We start from the raw sequence: 19,489 nt of genomic DNA, 5'->3' as shown, positions 1-19,489 counted from the left end.
GACGGGGGCCAGGGAGCATGGGTGGCTCATCTTGGTACCCGCACTCCTCCCCAGAGGTGGTCCGTGGCACTGAACAAAGAGCACTAAGGCCCTCCACCAGGCAGGCAGGCCCGCCCACCCCTGGGCAGCTTGGCCGGGAGGTTCTGAGACCCCTGTCCCAGCCCAGGCGACTGGGGCCACCTGCAGACTGAACAGGGAGACTGAGGCCAGGAGAGAGCAGGACAGGGGGGCTCCAGACTCTGGGTCCCCAGCTCCTCCCCCAGAGGGGGCGGGGTCAAGGAGCCCAACTGTGTTCCTGGCCAAGGTGTGGGGGGCGGTCCTGGGCTCCTTCGGGCAGAGGCCAGTCCAAGGCCCCCCATATCCCAGTTGAGGGGTCACACCTTCCAGGAGGCACCAGCTGCTAATGGATGACGTGCTCACGGCAGGTGTGGGTGCGTGCTCGGTGACACCTGCTGGCCACCCCCACTGCGCCCACCCAGGGTCCTGGGGTCCTTCCTCACTGGGAAGAGCCAGGACAGCTCAGCTCCGGGGAACAGAGCCCCCCGGGGAGACATGAGAGCCAGGGTGCGAGGGCGCCCAGTGACTCCGACGGCCCCTTGCCCTCAGCTCCGCAAAGCCCCCAGGACGAAGAGCCACAGCAGGCAACGTCCCCAGGTTTCTCTCAAGCCTGCAGGGTCCTCTGTCCAGATACCGGTCTGAGGGGCAGGCTGGGTCCCAGCTGTGACTCTGCTGTGCCCGAGGGCCACCTGGAAGATGGCCCTCTGCACTCCCCTCACCTCTGCCCCCTTCTGCATCAGGGCACGCGTCAGGTGGGGTGTGCCGGGTCCCTGGAAGATGGCCCTCTGCACTCCCCTCATCTCTGCCCCCTCCTGCATCAGGGCACGGGTCAGGTGGGGTGTGCCGGGTCAGCCCGGAGCGTGGTCGGCCCTCCATGCGTCTGGAGGCTACAGTGTGGGACTGCTGCCCCCTTGCCCGACCTGCCGCCCCACTGCCCCAGGAAGTGACTGCAGGGGGGCCCACCAGAGCTGGCAGAGCTGTGGTCTCCCTCCAGCCTGTGCAGCCGCTGGGCTGGGGCAGCTCAGAGCTGTGTGGGGCGGTGGCGGGGCGGGGAGTGGGGGGGGTCCCTGCCCTGGCTCCCAGGGCGTCGGGAAGGAGGAGAAGGGCAGTCAGGGTTGCAGAGGGATGGGGGACCCTGGAAAGGGACCAGCCAGGTCTGGTGCAGACAGACCCCAACCCCGAACAACAGTGGTCCCCAGCCCGGAGTGGCAGCAGCAGCCGAGGAGGAGACCTGGCCCCGGGGTGGGGCGGGGTGTGGAGCGCACTGGGCCCCCGCAGCTGCTCCCAGCACTCTCCGCTCTTTGTCTAGAATCTTTCTCCCAAGTTGCATCTCTGGATGGTTTAAAATATGCTGGAAATAGGAAGTGCTGGAGCACGGGGAAACCCTTTGTGTGTGGGACGGAAGCCACCTTTCCCACTGCAGGGAAAACAATGCCCGCCCGTGGCTCAGGGCCCCCCGCGGCGCTCAGAGCTGCCCCACCCTTGACGTGGGAAGTGGATTGCCCGTCTGAAGGGACGGAAGGGCCGGTGCAGAGGTCTAGCGGCTTCCCGGAGATGGCCCAGCTGCAGCGGGCAGAGGCAACCCAGACCCACCCATGGGGCAGGGACGGCCGCTGCTTGGCCAGCCCCCCCCACCCCAGACACTGTAAAAGGCACAGCCAACGGGGCCAGGGTGTCCCGGGAACGGGCTGTCCCGAGAGAGCCCCGGGGGCTGCTGGGCGTGTGAGAAAAGCTTGCTGCCCCCCCACGCCCGCACTCTGCTGGGGGAATTTACCAACCACCCCCAAAAGATGGAGCCTGAAGCCGGAGAAAGGCTGGAATGGGCGTCCTTCCCTGGGCTCACCCCAACGGCCCCGAGACCCACGTGGACGAGCCTGCCGCCCCTACTGCCAGGGATCCCCACAGCTGCCGGGGGCCTCCGCTCCCAAGCAGGACGGAGCCAGACCTGCGTCCCCAGACGCTCGGATGCAATGAAGGGGTGGACGCGCGCGCAGCCTGGCGCCACGGGGAGGGCTTAATCCAAAACGCGATGAATTAAGTCAGCAACTGCAGACCGAGCTCCGCACCAAAGCCAGAAACCATTCTGCAACTTCCCGCCTCTGCTCTCAGGAGCAGATGCCGTCCCAGAGGTTCGGGAAGAGGGAAGGGTGGCCCGGCGGCGCTCCTGTCCTCTCCCACTGACCAGGGCAGACGCGGGGGGCAGCCCCGCTTGTGTCCAGCGTCTGGTCGAGAATGCAGGGGGAGGACACCAAGGACCCCCTGACATGGGTCCCAGAAGGAAGACACTGTGGACAGCACCTCCTGCACTCCCGGACCTACTTGGACTCTGCCAGCTGTGTCTCATCTCACTTTTGAAACAGCCCTGCGAGGACACGCCGGGCCCATCTTACAGATGAGGAAAGCGGGGCTCAGCCAGGTTACGCCCACGGCACCACCTGGATTTGAATTCAGCTCTTAACCTCTCCTGCCCCCAAGGGTGGCCCGACGCCGGCCACCAGGGCGCAGTCAGAGCACAGCCGCCCCCTAGAGGCAGCTAAAGGGCCAGAAGGAGCTCCCTGGGCAGGGAAGGAGTGTGTGGGTCCCCTGCGCCCCAGCTGTCCCCCGCCCCCTGCCCCCAGCAGCCTGGATTTCTTGCCTGACCGCCTGCTCTCCCCAGACCGGGAGGGCCGGAGCAGACAATGCATTCTTACAACCCCACAAGATCAGCTGAAACTCAAAACCCCAGATTGGGGGGGATGTCTGGGTGAGAAGCCTGGGAACTGGGGAGCTCCCAGCCGGTGGGTGGGACCGCTCTGGGCCCCAGCTCCCCGCACCCCTTCCAGGCAGCAGGAGGGCCCCACCAGTACCGGACACCTGTCACCACCCTCACCCACAGTGCCTGCGTGGCCTTCCTTCCTGTCTTGTCTGGCTCTGGGGACGGAGGGGACGGAGGCCACAGCCAGCCATCCCCAGGCCAGGCCGAAGGAGAGCCGGCCCCTGACTGAGCCGCAGCACAGGGCGCAGGCTTCCGTGGGATCCCAGGGCCCACCACCAGCGCCCCTCTCTCTGGACCCTTCTCCCAGCTCAGGCAGGCCACCTGCCCACCGCCACCCACCCCACCCAAGGCAGACCACCAGGCTCCCGTGCCCCCCAGGCTCCTGTGCCCCCTCCCCAGGCTTGCACACGGGCCCATGGTACCCCTGGCCATCCACTTATAGCCCTTGCTCTCACCCCAGGCCCAGCACAGTCCCCAAGGCACCGGGGGGCCCAGGAAACACCAGAAGATAGAATCCTGCCAGCTGCACCCAGGCCTGCGTGGGACAGGCCTGCACTGTCACGCCCTGGGGCCACCCGGGCATCCTGGGCCAGTTGGTATGGGTCTAGGGCCGTCTGGGGGGCTCTTCCCTGTGGGGAAAGCAGTGGGTTCTTGGGTGGGGCATGACCTTCTGCCCAAATCCTGAGCTCGGCTAGTCTCCAGGAGAACTTTCTGGACGAGGCCTCGGAGTGTTAGGAACGAGCTCCAGGGTGGAGTAAAGCTACGCTGACGCGTCCCATTAGGATCGATCCACGGGGCCACCACGTGGGGCCGACCTGTGCTACTTCTCATAGGGGGGCTCAGAGAGGTGAGTGAGCAGCCCAAGGTCACACAGCCCAGCACAGGCCGCGCTACGGACGTGGCCGCACCATCCCAGCCCGGCCAGGCGGGAGCAGCGTGCTGGGACGGGGGAAGCCCAGTGCTGGGCAACCGGCTCAGACCGAGCCTCCCTGTGTCTTGCAAGCCGGGCCTTCCCGAAACCTGGATCTGCCCACCTGCCTCCACTCCCTGCTCCGCGCCCACGGCTCCAGCCCTCAACCAGGCGCGCACACCACATACCTGCCGAGTGCCTATGCTGGAGGCACTTGGACCCAAGTGCCCTGGGCCCTGGACCACCCGGGAGGAGGCCACCGTGACCTGGGCCCCTGCCATGGTGGGTGCCGGGACACACAGCCCTGCCAGACATCCTGACCCCGGAGGAGGAAGTGAGGGGAGCCCCGCCCTTTAGGGCTGCCCCCTAGGAGCCGGTACCGGCCTGGGGAGCGGGGTAATGAGACCCTCGGCTGACCCAGAAGGCCCGGAGGTAGTCACCTCCCCCAGCCCTCTGGATGCACGGGAGACGGAGGCCCCAAGGGGCGGAAGTGTGGCCAGGCCCCCGCCTGTCCTCGCCTTAGCCCGGCCTTTAGCTCAGCATCGCTCTTACTGAAAAGCTCTCAGGGAAAAACACGCACACTCAAAACTCTGGCTTCTCCCCCAAACCTCTCATTTCCAGTAACCGTGCAGTTTCCGCTTATCAACAACCGAAACAGAGAGGAAATGGTGGGAGGCAGGTCCCCGTGCCCCAGGCCCTGCTGCTGGGGTGCTGACAGATCTTCCCAGAGGCTGCCGCCCACCTCCTCGCACACGTGTTCCCCGTGGGCCCTCGACGATCTGCCGGGGCGGCCAGGGTCCAGGGCAGCGCCACGACCTCCCGGCAGCTTCTGGGGCCCAGCAGGCTGGCCGATGCTGAAACGGGGCCGGGGGCCTCCCCGGGGCTCGGCAGAGGGGCCGCCCTCAGCTGTGACGCGTGCTGGCCCATGATCTTGGGGTGAAGGAGGCGGGAGGCCGGGAGGGATCCCCGGAGAAGGGGACGGCCCCGGGCCCCAGCGGCACCTTGGCACCAGGCCCAGAGCCGGGGCTCTTCCCAGCCTCCAGCTGTCTGTCCCCCATCCAGCGTGTATCAGACCCTCAGCCCCTCTCCCAGGCCCACCGCCCTCACACTAAGGTCCATGTGACGACGCGGGACCCGCCTGCACGAGCCCTCGGCTGGGCTGGGTGAGGCTGGCCTTTCGTGCCACCTGTGCGGCGAGAGTTTGTTCAGCAAATCACAGTGTCAACAGAGGGACGAGGGACCGTTTACCCAGCTGAGAAGAGCAACCAATTCAAGCCCTTCAGAGACACACGACTGACACCCAGCCCGTGACAGACGGAGCAGGCGGGACGGGCGGGGATGAGGCTCCCACCTCACGGAGCCAGGCCAGGCTGCGCGCGGCAGGGTCACAACGCGGCCGTTTCTTTGGCGAAAGTCCCGACAACAGAGCTGGGCCTGGGCCTGGCCTACTGCCGCAGAAAGCGGCTCCCACCCGGCACCCACCTGTCCCCGGGCAGCCGTGGGGTGGGGGTGGGCTCCGTGCGCCCGGCACCCGCCCCGCAAGGACTCCCAGGTGAAGGCTGGCGGGGGCTGGCGGCCCGCCCGAGCGACTCTCAGGGCTGGGAACCGCCGTGTAGGCGTTGGAGGTGAGGCCTCCCCAGGGCATCCCCCGCCCCCATCAAGGCTCGCTGGGAGCCAGGACCCCGGGCACTCCTTCCAGGAAACCGTGAGGGCCCCAGAGGGCCGCCGCCATCGCTCAGGCGGAGAGAGGCTCCAGGTCAGACCTCCGAAGACGGCCCCCAGCCCCAGCCCAGGAGAGCCCAAGACCCCCCAGTGCAGCACGTGGCAGGGGGTCCCGGGAGGCCTGAGCCGCAGAGTGGGGCGCGCTGCCTGGAAGGAGAGGCCGGGCCCTCTGGAGGTGTCCACACCCCACATGATGGGTGCCCACTCAAGGCAGCAGCTCGGTGTCAGGAAGGGAGCGGGGAGCAGGCAGTGCTTGACCTCATACACTCCACAGTGTGGACGACGGGATGATGACCCCTGCCCCCAAGCCTGGGGGAGTGGACGGCGAGGTCGAGGGCCCCCTTTCCCAGAATGCTCCCATCGCAGGGGCAGAGGGTGCGGGGCGGGAGGAGACCCTCAGCAAGAAGGGACCACTCAGTGGTGAAACCCTGGGCAGGGGTCCTGTTCCCGTAGCTCCATGCGTCCCAGAGATGCACAGAGAGCTACCCCCACCCGTGACGCGGGGACCAGCTCGACCCTCCCCACCGGGATGATGCTAACACCGTAGGAGGGCCACTTTCTCAAGGGCCTGCGGGCCCCTCTGGCGCCCTGGAGGAGACACGGAGCCTCCCTGAGCCCCGAGGGCCACTTGGAGGGGACCCATCTGTGGCCAAGAGCGAAGGGCCAGACCCCTGGCCCTCTCTCCTCTCACACAAGGCTGAAGTGCCCCCTGCTAGGGGTACACCCAGTAACTCTGAGCTGACCCTGAGGGTCCAGGAAAGGATGTGCTCCCACCCCAGGGAGAGGCCGGGAAGCAGGCAGATGATGTGGGCGGGGGCCGAGGGTCTCACATCCGAAGCCTTACCGCCCGCCGCCGCCCCTAGCTGCTTCTCCTGCCTGCGGCTGCACTGCCTGCTGACCTGTCCCAGCCCATCTGCCCGCTGTCTCCGCGGTGCGCTCACTCCTGGGGCACCCGGGTGGGCTGTGCCCACAGCACTGGCCTCGCACCACAGGCAGTTAAGGCGTCTGCCCTGAAGTCTGGCTCTGAAACAACGAGCCTCCTTCTCCGCACAGGCCGGGCCTGCGTCTGCCTTGCCCGCCCAGCCCCAGCCCCAGCCCCAGCACCTAGTAAGTGCTCAATAAAAGTCCGCTTTCCCCTCGCATTCCTGACGCTGACGCCGGGCAGGTGGGGCGCTGGCCCTGGAGCCCTGGTGCCCCTTCTCTGGGCCCGCTGGCGCTCAGCCGGCGCCAGCCAAGGCCCAGGGGCAGAAGCCGAGGCCGCAAGCTGACGTGGAGCCCTGAGCAGGCTGGCACCGCGGGCACGCTGGGCCATCCTAACGAATACACCCAATACGTGCCGGGCCCCACTCGAGGGGCTCCGCGGCTGCCAGGCGGGCGGCCACACAGGCACGGAAATGGGCACCAACTCCTCCAGGAAGCCTTCCGCACGTCCACCACCCCCAACACCCACCCCCTCTGGACTTCTGTCCAAGACCACATACAGACTAGGATGCTGGTGCCACCGCCAGCCAGTCCCTGACAGTCTCAGGCAGGTAAAGTCCAGCGCCCAGAGGAGCGAGGCATGGACACGCACACTGAGTGAACGAAGACGGGTAAGAGAGAGGAGAGGCACGGTTCCACGCGTGTGAAACGTCCAGAACAGGTAACGCCAGAGACAGACAGCAGATGAGTGCTCGCCAGGGGCTGGCGGGAGGAGAAAGGCGAGTGCCTGTTTAATGGGTATGGGATTTTGTGCCGGGTGATGAAAAAGCTCTGGAACTAGATACGGGCGATGGGTCCACAACCTTGTGAATGTACTGAATGCCACTGAAATGTACACTTTAAACAGCTAAAATCATAAAACTTAGGATGTGTGCAACTGACCACCTAAAAGCAAATATCGATGCCCCCCAGTCTAGTCGTCAGCTCCCCGTGCTCTCAGAGAGCAGAGTCGGGGAGGGCGGCAAGGCCTCGAGGAAGGAGATGCCGGGGGAGAAGCCAACAGAAGCCACTCTGGCAAAGGGCCTTCCTCTGCCTGCCAGCCCCTCCTCTGCAGTACCTGTCAATCACTGCTCCCTCTCTAGTGGGTGTGTCCCCAGCCCAGCGGGCCAGGCAGTAAGGACACCAGAGCCCAGAGCTGGCCCCAGACCGGCAGAAGCTGCCCAGCTGCACAGCCAGGTCTGACTCCTGGGCACCTCTCCACGCCACCTCTCCACCTCTCTCCCACCACGCTGCTGCCCACTGCCACCATCCTGGCATCTACAGGCACACCCCAGGGTCCTGCGGGGATGCAGTTGGAAGGGAGCTCCAGGGGCCACCTAACCCCACACCCTCACGTACAGATGAGGAACCTGGGGCCCAGAAAGGAGACGCGAGTCCGAAGGGGCACAGCAAACCAGAGCCAGTTGGCTCTGTATCTGCTAGGTCGTCTGCGGCGGGGCATGAGGCGGGGCCCACCAGAGACAGCCCCGCCGGGAGCTTCGGGACCGTCAAACACATCCTGACCCACAGTCATGATGCCCCGGAGCCAGCCACTCATTAAAGCCTCCGGAAAGAGTCTGAGAAGTTCTGGATATGCCCGTACATGAAGGCAGAAGCTGATGCAAGCTGGCCTCACATCCCCACCCCCTTTCCCATCCTCTTCATCGCTCAGCCTCAGCTTTCCCCACCTGGGGAAACTGGGGGTGTAGAGAAAAGCAGAGCTGGCCACCACCCCAAGGGGGCACGAGCCTGGAGAGGAAAAGTCTGCCGGGGGTTTTCTGAGGCCGGATAAAAGCAGCTGTCTGTGTGTGGAGGCCTCATCTTTACATTCTTGAGGAAAGCGATCAGGGCGCTCAATCAACTCTGCAGAGCCACATCCTTTCACTATTTATAGACAAGATATGAAGCAGGAAAGGTGCCCTCCCCACCCCAGGAGGGCGCAGCCCCTCAGCCCAGCCTGGCACTGCCCAGTGGGCCCCACCTGCCAGCGACAGCCATGGCCACCCATCAGGGTCACAGTCAATGAGGAAGACAGCCAGTCCCAGTTCTCCTGGGACCTTCGGACCGCCACCCAGCACTCGGGGAGTGGAGCCGTGACGCCCTCCGGACCTGCCCCCCCGGCCCTTCACTCCAGCTTCCCGGGGTCCCAGCACCCAGCCCCCCGCCAGCCAGACCCCACTCAGCTGTCCTGATGAAGAGCTTCTCCATCAGCTATCTGCCCTGCCCCACTCTCTTCCAGCTGAGGGCACAGTTTTCCTTTTTTCTCTTTGTTAAAACACGTCACTATTATTTTCTCAATGGGAAAAACGTTGGCTGCTGTACAGAGGCAGGGCCAGGCCCCAGAAGGCACCTTCCTGCAGAGATCGCGTGTCCCTGGATGTCCCTGTGCGGTCAGAGGCAGGAGGTGAAGCTTTCTAGCTGACGCTGTGCGTTTACCGTGTGTTTTTCTAACCCTGCGTCCTTGGAGCCCGGGCTCTGCATAAACAGAGGAAGTCCTGTACAGACCTTGTTTGCTCTCAGCCTAGGAGCGAGGATGAGAATTAACCTGTTCCCCCCACCCCCACCCCACGCCTCGCCCAAGGCTCGCAGGTGACTCACTGGAAACAGACGGACCAGGTGACAGAGACGCAGAACGTTCCATCCCTCTGCAGCCGGGCAGCCGAGTCACTTCCACCCGACCCTCTGAACCTCCTCTTTTAAGGGAAGTTGCCATCCCCGCCCTGCTTCCTCACAGAATGGCCAGCGAGGGCCCGGGGCAGTGCAGGCAGGATGCGGCAGTGGTTAGGAACACACGCTCTGCAGAAAGAGCTAGGGCTGGGCTCCACTCTGCACTGTGTGATGCTGGGGCCGAGGGCCACCTTCTCTGTGCTCCGTTACATGCCTGATCCCATGGTTACGGGGTTGCTCCGAGCCCCACCCACCGTGCTCGCCTCCACCTGACACGTCACGTGTTCACGCTGCCTCTCCCGCCCCCACACCGGAAAGTGGACTCCGTGAGGGCAGGGGCTGTGTCTGCCCTGAGCCCACGGTGCCCAAGTCCAGAAGAGAGCCCAGCACGCGACAGGCGCGCAGAACCGCAGAAGCAAACGAGGAAGAGACACTGATAGGAGCCATCGCGGGCGAGGAAGTCTCCGAATTGGCCGGCGCCTCCCAGGCAGCACGCCGCTCGGGCCCAGCAGGCCGCACCTCTCGGGCTCTCTGAGTTAACTCGTTAGCCAACTAAACACCCTCAAATGAGGATCCTGAAACCAGCAGCATCAACTCAAAAGGAGAAGACAGGGAGGAAACGGACCCTGGCCCGGTGCCTGCTGCGTGCCCCTCTTACGCAACCTTATGCATCACCGAGAGATCAATCGTGGGTCAGCCCCGAATGACAGACTGGGCGGGAGGGGGGGGGGTCTGGATTCAGGTGACCCGATGAGCTGAGGTCACGAAGCCACTGGGCGGCAAAGCCAGGCCTCAAATACAGGATCGGCCAAAGCTGAGGGCCGCCACACGCTGGCTGGCCGGACTTCCCTCCCAGGTACTCTGGGTGCGACGACGGTGCACCCCACTTCTGCAATCACCTGGAAGACGTCCCGGTAAAATTCTGACTTTCTCGCAGGCAGGGGGAGCATCTGAGCCATCCTGGGGCCTCAGCTCCCAGCCCAGCACCGGGCAGCACCCCCCCACCAACAAGCCTTTCAGACGGAAAACGCACGCTCACCCCACAGATGGCAGCCCCCAGAGGCCTTCCCACACCGCCACCCCAATCAAAAGGAAAGAGGGGGAGCCCACTTCGGTATCTCCTCAGCACTGATGGGACGGCACGGAGGCTGGAGATGCGCAGGGGGTCGCAAAGACCCGCCTCAGCCTGCCCCCCGGGCCACCAGCCTCCCCCGGCGGCCCCCGGGCCACCACACACAGCCAACGTCCAGAGACAGCACCCCGCCCATGGGGACACGCAGCCTTCCCGCCGCGGCCACTGGCCAGCCGGGCACGGGCTCTCTGTGACCTCCCGGAGGGCCTTCACACCAACACGAACCTCTTTTTCCCACCCTGAGCCCTGCAGACACCTGACTGGCAGCTTCGGGGGAAGGTTCCTTCTCTTTGGGGTGGAAACAGATGAGTCACCTGCTATTAACGCGCCTGGCACAATGACACCACCATTTCCCACGCCCTGGCCATGCGGGAGCCAGCAAGTCAACAAGAAAGTCTAGGAACTTTCTGAGGGTCCTGCTGGATGCCACCAAGCTGGAACTCACAGCCAGGTCAGCAGGGCCCCAGAAGCCTGCACCCGGACACCTCTGAGGAGACAAAGTGGCTCCCCCTCAGCTAGGAGAGCAGGGCCTCCCCGACGAGCAGACCTCCTGGGGCCTCCGTGCAACGGTGGGTGATGGGCAAGAGCGGGAAGGCACAGGCCCCGGGGTGGCCGCAGCACCCCCCAAACTGCCCAGTGAGCCTGGACCCATGCCTCTGCAGAGCCGGGACCGGCCAGCCGGTCGCAGCTCTGATACCCTTGCCTCCCACCCGGGATGCCCAGTGGTGCGGCCTCCGAGGACGGCGCTTCCGTTCATCTTCCAAGTGGCTCTGTGGGGTGTGCACAATGGGGTCTCTGTGTGCCGAGCCCGGCCGGGTGCCAGGCCAGACAGGCAGGCTTCCCGGCAAGGGGGGGGGCGGGGCGCCGGGCCCAAGGGAGGAGAAAGGCCGGTACCACAGCCCTGATCCCTGGCCGTCTTGGGGGGCAGGACTCCCAAAGTGCCCGGGCTTGGAGAGTGGGAGAGCACACCCCCATCCCCTGAGGCCAGCGAGTAAGCCGCCGCAGCATGTACCCCAAGGCACCCCCTGCCCCGCCCAGGCAACACGCGGCTGGAGCTTTGGCCCCGGGCTGTCCGGGCTCCCCGATCAGACAAGAAGAGACTGCTCCCACTTTCCTCAGCACAGCACTGCCCCCCACCCTCCCAAAGCCCTCTGCAGAAACGCGGAGGCTGCCCCCCGCCCCTACACAGGAGCTCGAGCTCGAGGGGCGGCAGGGAAGGAGTCTGCATTCTGGGAAGCCACGCATAATTAATCACCCAGCATTAATCCACCTCCCCAACAATAGGCACTGCACTTCCACTGAATCCCAGCTGTCGGTCTCTGAATGAAAGGAAACAAGATTTAGGGCATCAAGCGTCGGTGAGGCTTCTGCAGGAGAAAAAGGCCCCCAAAAAGCAAAAAAAAAAAAAAAAAAGTAGTGCGCATTCATTAGCGTCTGACAAAGACACAATGCACTCTGTCCATTAAACTGCTCACAGACCTGCTTAATTGGCTTCAGTCTGGGGAGGGTAGGAGGCAGTGGAAGGAGGGGCTGCTTGCCCACTGGCTGGGCAGCAGCGAGCCAGGCTGGGGGTTGTCAAGGGAATGGGTCCTCAGCAGTTGGAATGAGGGCGCGCCACTCCGGCAGCCTGGGGAGGGGGGCGTTTCTCCAGCCACCAAGCACCTCCTCATTATTCCCATCAGGGACGAACTCAAGTTGAAGGGCATCAGCCACAGCAGAAAAACTTCCCTAAGGCTGACTGGTACTCAGAGGCAGGCGGCCAGGCAGGAGATTCTAACCAGATTACCCGACCACAGACCTCAGTTCACAGCTGAGGACCCAAGGCTGGGAAGGTGAAGGGCCAGCCGGTTAGGAGGCCAGAGCTGCAGATGCCGGGACAGAAACCAAGTTTCTGGCAGACACTCCCACCCCCACCCCCAACGGAGGGGGGTACGGCCAACCAGACGAGTTCCAACTTCCCTTCCCCAACCTCACCTGAGGCCACAGAGAAGAGGCCCGGAAGGCAGAGGGCTGGGAGGGTGGGTTTGGCTTTGAAATGGTCAGTTTCTTGCTGAGGCATCACCTGCCCAGGAGGCGCTCACCTGCCCAGAAGAGGTACCCCCCGGTTGGCAGGGCGGTTGGCAGGGCGGTGAGGGCTGGGCCTCTCTGCAGATGCTCCAGCGCCTCCCCGGCAGGTCAAATTATTTCTCAGGGGCTCCGGAAAGAAATGGGGCACCAGCGATCCCCACCTAGCTCCCCGGGTGCCTGAGGTGGCCCAAAAGGGAGCGCTCCAGCCTCTACGGGCCGGGCCAGCTCCACACGCAGCATGATTGCTGGTGATTAGGTAATTGCCAGACTTTGTCCAATAAAACTAGCACGTGACCGCGCCCAGCCTCTGGGCCGCCTCCAGAAGACAATGGCCCAGTGTTCTGTCCCTGCTGGCCCGCTGCAGGAGGCTGGGGCTCTGCTCCCAACAAAGCAACAGGTCCCTGCAGGGGCGCATACTCACACACAGGCCTCGGTGCCGTTGGGGAACACTTCACACTTCCCGCCATTCAAGCAGGTCTCGCTGGGCTGGGAACAGCGCAGGCCTGGGGGAGGCAAAGGGAGACGTCAGCCTGGCCAGCACCCCAAGGGGCACTGCCCACCCCTCACCTCCTGTCATGCGGCTGCTGGGGGCCGGGGGCCCCAGGAAGCCTGGCGTGAACCCCAAGGGGATTTAACATTCCGCCCAGAGTTCTGGGGTCAGCGATGGAGGGAGGGGGAGCCCGCTGATGGGGGGCAGGTGGCTAGGTCATGCTCAAAGTGGAGGCGGGGTGGCCTGAGACGCCTCGGGGACAGCAGTGGAGGAAAGCTGGGATGACCCCGGGCCACGCTCCCGAAGTTCTCACTCCCCACCCCGTCTTCACTGGGGACCCTGGCTGGGCTGAGGCTGCCATCCAACCACCAGGATTGTCTTGCTGTTCAAACAAGTTCTTCGAGGGGGCGGCGCTGAGTGGGGGGTGGGCAGCCCTGGCCACACTCAGCTCCTCCGCTCGTGGGAAAATGCGACAGCTGCAAGGCCCGCTGCCCCTCCCGCCAACAAAGCGCCGGCTGGAGGAATCAGAGCGGCCCATTGTCGCGCCAGGGCCGCCTCCTGGGGCACCGGGACTGCACCCCAGGGACCGGGCCGCGCCTCCACGCCTCCACCGACACCCAATACCAGCTCCCCAGGGCGGGCATCTTCAGTGGCAGCCCCCCCCTCCACACGCCCAGGGGAGGGGGATGAAGATGCTCCATTTGGAAGGAACTCGACCCCATTCCCTGGAAGGGGTCAACCAGTCAAGCTCCCGCCTCTTCCTCTTCCCAGGGCTATGTAATGAAGCCCCCCATGGGGGCCGGGGCGGGGTGTGACACCGAACCCTAACTTCAGGAACCGGGGAGCTAATGCTCCCTCCAACTTTTAGCGGAAGAGAAGAATTAATCACCATCCGATTCCTCGGAGATCCTCTTGATGTGAAGTGGAGAGAGGAATGACCGCCCCCCCCCCGCCGCCCCCCCCCGCCAGGTTTCCAAACTTGAACTCCACAAAGTGAAAGTCCCATCAGTAGCAGCTGTCTTCCGCACACACGCCCCCCTCCCCAAACTGAGCCGGGATGGGGGCAGCGACCTGGCGTGGGGAGGGGACACCGCGGGCGGGGCGGCCAGGAGCCCGGGGTCGCCTGGGTCCGCGCCCCTCGCCCCGGCCCTGCGCAAACTCTCTTACTCGGGAAGGAGGCCGGGCCCGCCGGGCCCGCCCAACTCCCCTCTGCCCACCACGCCCGGCGGCCGGGTCCGGCAGTGCGGCTCCGTAAAGACCAGCGCGGCGCCCCGGACCCCACGCTCCACGCTCCACGCCCCAACATCCGCCCCCGGCGCGGGCAAGAGGCGAAGAAAAAAGATAAATGGCCCCAAGGCAACAGGAAACCAAAACCGACTCGATTCAAACCGAAAAGTAGTAGGCAGCTCGTCCGCCCGCCCCGGCGGCGAGCCCCACGCGCGGCTGGAGAAGGACGAGCCCAGGACTGGGTCTCCCGGGCCCCCAGAGGCCCAAGCCCGGCTTCAAACCTGGCCCCAAACTCGGTTCCAGGAGCAAGCCGCGTGAGTCCGCCCCGATGGGGCAGGCGGAGCAGGGGAGGGTCAGTCCTTCTCCCCGAGCCCGGGACTCCGGCCCCTACCCTGCCCCAGGTCGCCCGGTCCCCCTCCCCACCCTGGCCGCCCGCTCCCAGCCACCCGGGGCGCGCGCCTAGGGCGCTGCCAAAAGTTTCCGAAGGCGCGGAAAGTTGCGGGCTCGCGGCGGGCGGTCGCCTACCTCGTGCGGCGAGCGCGGGCAGCAGCGCCAGGCAGAGCAGGGGCGCCAGGAGAGGCGGCATGCCTGCCCGCCGGCTGCCCGCTGCGCCCGGTGGCGGCCTCCTGCGCCCGGCCGGCGGGGCTCGGGCGCACACGCGCGCTCCGGACTGTCCCACGGGCGGTGGCGGCCCGCTACTGCCCTCTCCTTCCTGGCTGGAGGGCGACGCTGCGCTCTCGCGACCTCGCCGGCCCGTCTCCGCGCCCGCGATCGTTCCTCCGCTGTGCCCGCGCCCCGCGCCCCGCGCCCCGCGCCCCGCACCCCTGCGCTCCCTCCCACGGCCGAAGCACTAGTGAGGCTCTGGGCCTCCGTGCGCTCCGCCCCCGCCCCGCCGGCCCCGCCCCCGGGTCCCGCCCCCGCCGATCCCTCCGCAGCCGTCGCCCCCTCGCTGGCCGCGCCCCTCCGCGCGCCTGGACCAGCCCTGCACCTCCTTGGGGTGGGGCGCGCGTCCCGAACCCGGGTCCTCCGGGGTTGGGGGCCGCGGCGGTGCGGAGCGGGGTCGGGGCCCGGCCCTAGGGACTACTTCTCGTTCGAAAGTTTTCGGAGGCCAAAAGTTTGGTCCGTGGCTGCGGAAGGATCCGGCTCTGTCCTCAGCCGTGCTCGGCGACAATTGACAATGATTTACATCTCAATAGCGAAGGAGGCGCGGGGCGAGTGGGGAAAGGGGAGCCTGCGGGAGGCCGTGCCCCGCGAGGAGCTGGGCCCCGGCATGTGGGGAGGAGCTGCCGAAGCCCCGTTTGGGGGACCCTGGGAGGCGAGCTCTGGGAGAAGTCGCGCCCTGGGCAGTACTGGGTGCACCCGTGGTCGCAACTTTAAGCCTCTGAGAGATCGAGCCCAGACACCCGTGGCTGTGAAGGTCGGGGCACTTGACCCTGAGGGATGGTGGTACCAGGGCCACAGCCTCTGCAAAGGGGGCTCTGGGTGCCCCCAAGGAGGCATCCTGGGGCCAATGCCTGACGCCTGGCCAGACGGATTGCGCACCAGCTCCCCCAGGAGGGCCCCACCTCTAGACGCCCCTTGGTCACTGTCCTGCCCCTTCTCGGGCGCCTCCAGCCTAAGGAGCCCGGCAAAGCACCCGTGGGCCGAGCAGACCTGGTGCTAGCGCTCACGCAGCCCTGGGCCCCTCCCACATGCTCCTTCCAGATGATTTATTTCTCCACCACGATGCCAGATTTGGACATCCTGTGCCAGCCCGGGTTAAGTGCTGGGCGTCCAAAATGCCTGCCATAAACCCTACTAAACCAAAGATTACAGCCTCGCACTGGGTACGGGCACCACCCTGTGTTGGGGGTGGGGGTGGGGGCTTCCTGGAGTAGGTGATACCAAAGGGGAGCCTTAAAGGCTGAGAGGGACCTAGCAAGGTAAAGGGTCCGGGGCAGGAGAACCCTCAGGAATGCAGAAATCCCAGAGGCTGGCTGAGAAGCAGCTCTTGCCAGGGAGGCCCAGAGAGGTGGGCAGAGTGGGGTTGCCAGATCGTGGGCAGATCGCACACCTGACCCCAGCCCGCCCTTCTTGGCACACCTGTTGCGGGGCACTGGTGGCAGCTGGGCTGCTGCTGGGAGCACAGGAGGGACAGCCGGTGCAGGCCCCCGGGCAGCTGCCACTGGAGCCACCCTGGCCTGCCGCCTCCCAGAAGCTGGGCGCTTCTCAGAGCCTGGGGTAACTTCTCTTGGGGTCAGTGCCCAGGAGAGGAGGCGTCTGGAGACAGCAGAGATGTTTATAGGATGGCAGCCAGGAAGCCTGGAGGAGCAGATTTTCCGTAGAAGGAAGAGGGGGGTTGTGAAGTCCCTCCATACCTCCCTCCAGCTCGCAGTCTCAGGGCTCTGCACACCACAGCCCCTTCGTCTCCCGGGGATGGACGCAGGACCTCAGGCCAGGCACTCCTCCGGGGCCATTGCCTGTGTGCCCTCCATCAGAGCTAGCGTCTCTGCCGATAGGCCCCAGGCCGAAAGTGGAGGCCCACCAGCCCTGGCTTGGGAGCAAGTTCTCAGCTTTCCGTCAAGGGGCAGCCCTGGCGGAGGGCGCTCGGGAGGTGGGGAGTCTTACCTGGGTCTGCCCGGCTGTGCCCAGTACCCTGGGCCTCTGCCCAGGAGCTGGGTGCTCTCATTAGCCCGTGGTACAGACAGCGCAGCTAGGCCCCCCAAGCTTCTAAGCCCCGTGCCACCTGCTTCCTGGGATATCCCATGGGCACCTCGGGCCCCCGAGGAGACCCTGGGAAAGCCAGAAGTGCCTGGGGCTGGGGAGGGGCTTGTGTGAGGCCAAGGACAGGGCCTGGGCTGGGCGTCCCTCCCCTCCAGGCCCTGGCAAGTGGGCACGGAGCTTTTTCGTTCACAAATTCACAAATTAGGCCGGGGATTTCTGGCCTCCCCTTCTCCTCTCTTTATCAAGCTTCCCAGGCCAGGGGGTTTGAGGGAGGAGAGGACTGGGGCGTCCCCACGGCCTAGATCCTGGAGACCTTCTCTTACAGGATGGGCAGCCTAGGGGCAGCCCTGGTTGGGGGATGTTGGGGAAGATAAGGAGAAACAGGGAGGGGAGGGGAATTTGGGGTGCTGGCCGCTTCCAGAGCCCAGTGCGAGGGTGGGGCCTGGGATGGCCAGAAGTTGAATCAGGGTACGGCAATGGGACACCACTTTGGGCTTCCTGGCTGGCTTATGTTGGGCGCTGGGGCCAGGTTCGCAGGGAAGTCCCCTGCACAGGCGCTGAAGGAAGAGCCCCCAAGCTGTCTGAAGAACCTGGGACCAGTGGCGGTGAGGCTGCAGGCCCGGCTCCCAGAGGTGAGTATCCAACTTGCCGGGCCCCGAGGGGGAGAAGGCCCTCACGCTCTACACCCGAGGCTGAGCTGGGTCAGTTCCCCTGTCTCTTGCCTCCAGAGACACAGGGATGCCATCGTCAGGATGGGCTGAGCTGACGGTGGCCCATTCCTGCCCCGCAAAGAAACCCACCCGAGCCCCCTCCTGCAGGGGGTCCAGCATGGCTTGGCCTGCTTGGTGGGTGTGGGGAGCATGTTTAAAGCCGCCCCGATTCTGAGGCACAGCCGGGCTGAGACTCCTGGTCCTGGGGCCCCAGCTCCTCTCTTTCCTACAATGGTTGTTCCTAGCACTTCAGATGCGCCCCTGTGACCCCCGCAGCCCGGGGGTCGGGGTAGCATGATGCACGTGACTTTTCCGAAACGCTGTGACAGGACTGGTTCTGGGTCACCCAGGTCCCCGCCTGGCTCTGCAGCAGGCAGATGGGCTCCGGAAGCCTGTGGTGTGGCAGGCTGTCTGTGACCACGACAGGGCCGCTCCCGCCCTGCCCTCATGTGCTGCTAACAGCTTGGTGTGGGTGATGGCGGCCCTGAGGCAGAGGAGACAGGGTGTCGGGAGGAGGGGTGAGGGCTCGGGGGGGGCCTGTGACGGGCACACTGGCCTGACCGGATGGGGGTCATACCAGCCAGGGCAGCTGTGGGGCGATTCCAGACACCAGGGGTAGGGCTTGTCCACCTTTGGAAGTTAATTGTCAAACGTATCTGAACTGCTTGCAAAGAGAGAGCCCAGGGGCCTGAGATGTGTCCAGCCTCCTACCCCACCACAGCCAGGCCCAGGCCCGGCACCGGACTCTGTGACCAGCAGGCCCACTGAGGGACCATCCCTGCTCCCTGGGCTCAGTCTCCTCCACTATCAAGAGATTTCCGAAGTCCTGTCTACCTTTTTCTACTTGAAACCAAGCCAGAACGTTTCCAGAGGTCTGAGCGTTTTTCCCGGACGTGGTTTCAGTGGCTGTGTGGCGTGGCTTCAGGTGGACGGGCCAGGGCTGGCTCCCAAGCCCCCTGTGCTGGACCCCGGGCTGGGTGTCCCTGTGTGCTTACGTGTGGAAGCTCCGCTAGTTCCTGGACCTTCTTTCCCAAGGTTGGATTCAGGCCGACGTTGGAGGACTTCCCTTTATCCTGAGAAGGGAAGGGGCGGGCTGGGGTCTACAGTTTGCTTTCCTGCCCGCCCTCGCCCCCCCAAGCAGGGATCCACTGTCGCCCAGGCCCGGATGTGCACCCACCTGTCTGTATTGGGAGTGGGCCGGTTGGGGCCACCTGCAGGTGCCGGCATTTCCCCTGGGCCAGCTTTGCCAGGCCTGATGGGGGAGGCCACCTGCAGTGGGTCAGTTCCCCGCTCTGCTGTCTGCGTGTCGTGTCCTCTGCTGAAATGACCCCACCCTCATCGGCCTTCACCTCCTCCGGGAAGGTGTCACAGAGCCCCTGGGCCTCCCAACTACTGCACCATCGTACGGTATTCCTTGGGGGGTGCGGTCCCGGATGTAAGGACCTGTCACTGTGTGTCCTGCCCCTTCCAACAGATGCAGACGGACCCACGGCTAACAGACAGCTCCATAACGCGGGACCCTGCACCAGGCCCTGCCCTGCTGAGGGTCCTGTCCACCTGCCGCCCACAGGGGTCCCTCCTTGGAAGCCCCAAGGCCTCTCGGCAGCTCAGGGCCAGGAAGCAGGTTGGCTGCGAGCCGCCCTGCTGCCCACGAAGCCCAGGGAGGAAGGTCAGCATCTCAGAGGCAGGCACAGAGCCTGGGAGCGTGTTGCCCGGGCAAGTCCCCTGACAGGCAGCTGCCGCCCTGAGCAGGTGAGTCCCTGAGCAGGTGAGTCGATGCGGCCCCGCTGGTGTGGGCTCCGAGGGCCGGGGACTGGCCCTGGTCCTTGTCATTTGAGGAATGGGCTGCGGGGCAGCCAGAGGAGCACAGGCCCTGACAGAGACCACCTGCTTCTCCCCAGGAGCCCCTGGACTAACTGCTCAGGGCCCTGGCCCCAACGGCAGGGGGCCCTGGGCCTGGTCTCCCAAGCTCTGAGAAGGAGGGGCCTGCCTGGACCTCTCCAGGCCCCCCGACCCCCTCCGCTGCCCACAGAGCCTGGGCGGAACTGGGCCTGGGGTTGGATCACTCAGGGTTCGGTGGTCCACCTCT

The 19,489-nt window shown here is 65.3% G+C and overlaps 1 protein-coding gene across 1 annotated transcript in view; it reads right to left on the bottom strand.

Moving 5' to 3' along the window:
- NOTCH1 (notch receptor 1) overlaps positions 1–14,739 on the bottom strand; it is a 45,571-nt gene extending 30,832 nt beyond the window's left edge. Inside the window, exons 1-2 of the mRNA XM_082843412.1 lie at positions 14,513–14,739; positions 12,692–12,773 (exon numbers count right to left, since the gene is read on the bottom strand). Coding sequence (XP_082699538.1) covers positions 12,692–12,773; positions 14,513–14,573 — 143 coding nt within the window. The 5' untranslated portion in view covers positions 14,574–14,739. The remainder of the gene's footprint in view (positions 1–12,691; positions 12,774–14,512) is intronic.
- Positions 14,740–19,489: the final 4,750 nt, after the last annotated feature.

This window comes from Leucopleurus acutus, assembly GCF_964270905.1.
Source record: "Leucopleurus acutus genome assembly, chromosome: 7".
In the NCBI taxonomy this organism is placed as follows: Eukaryota; Metazoa; Chordata; class Mammalia; order Artiodactyla; family Delphinidae; genus Leucopleurus; species Leucopleurus acutus.
Note: the sequence above shows the minus strand (reverse complement) of the source record. Positions and strands in the feature narration are given on the sequence as shown.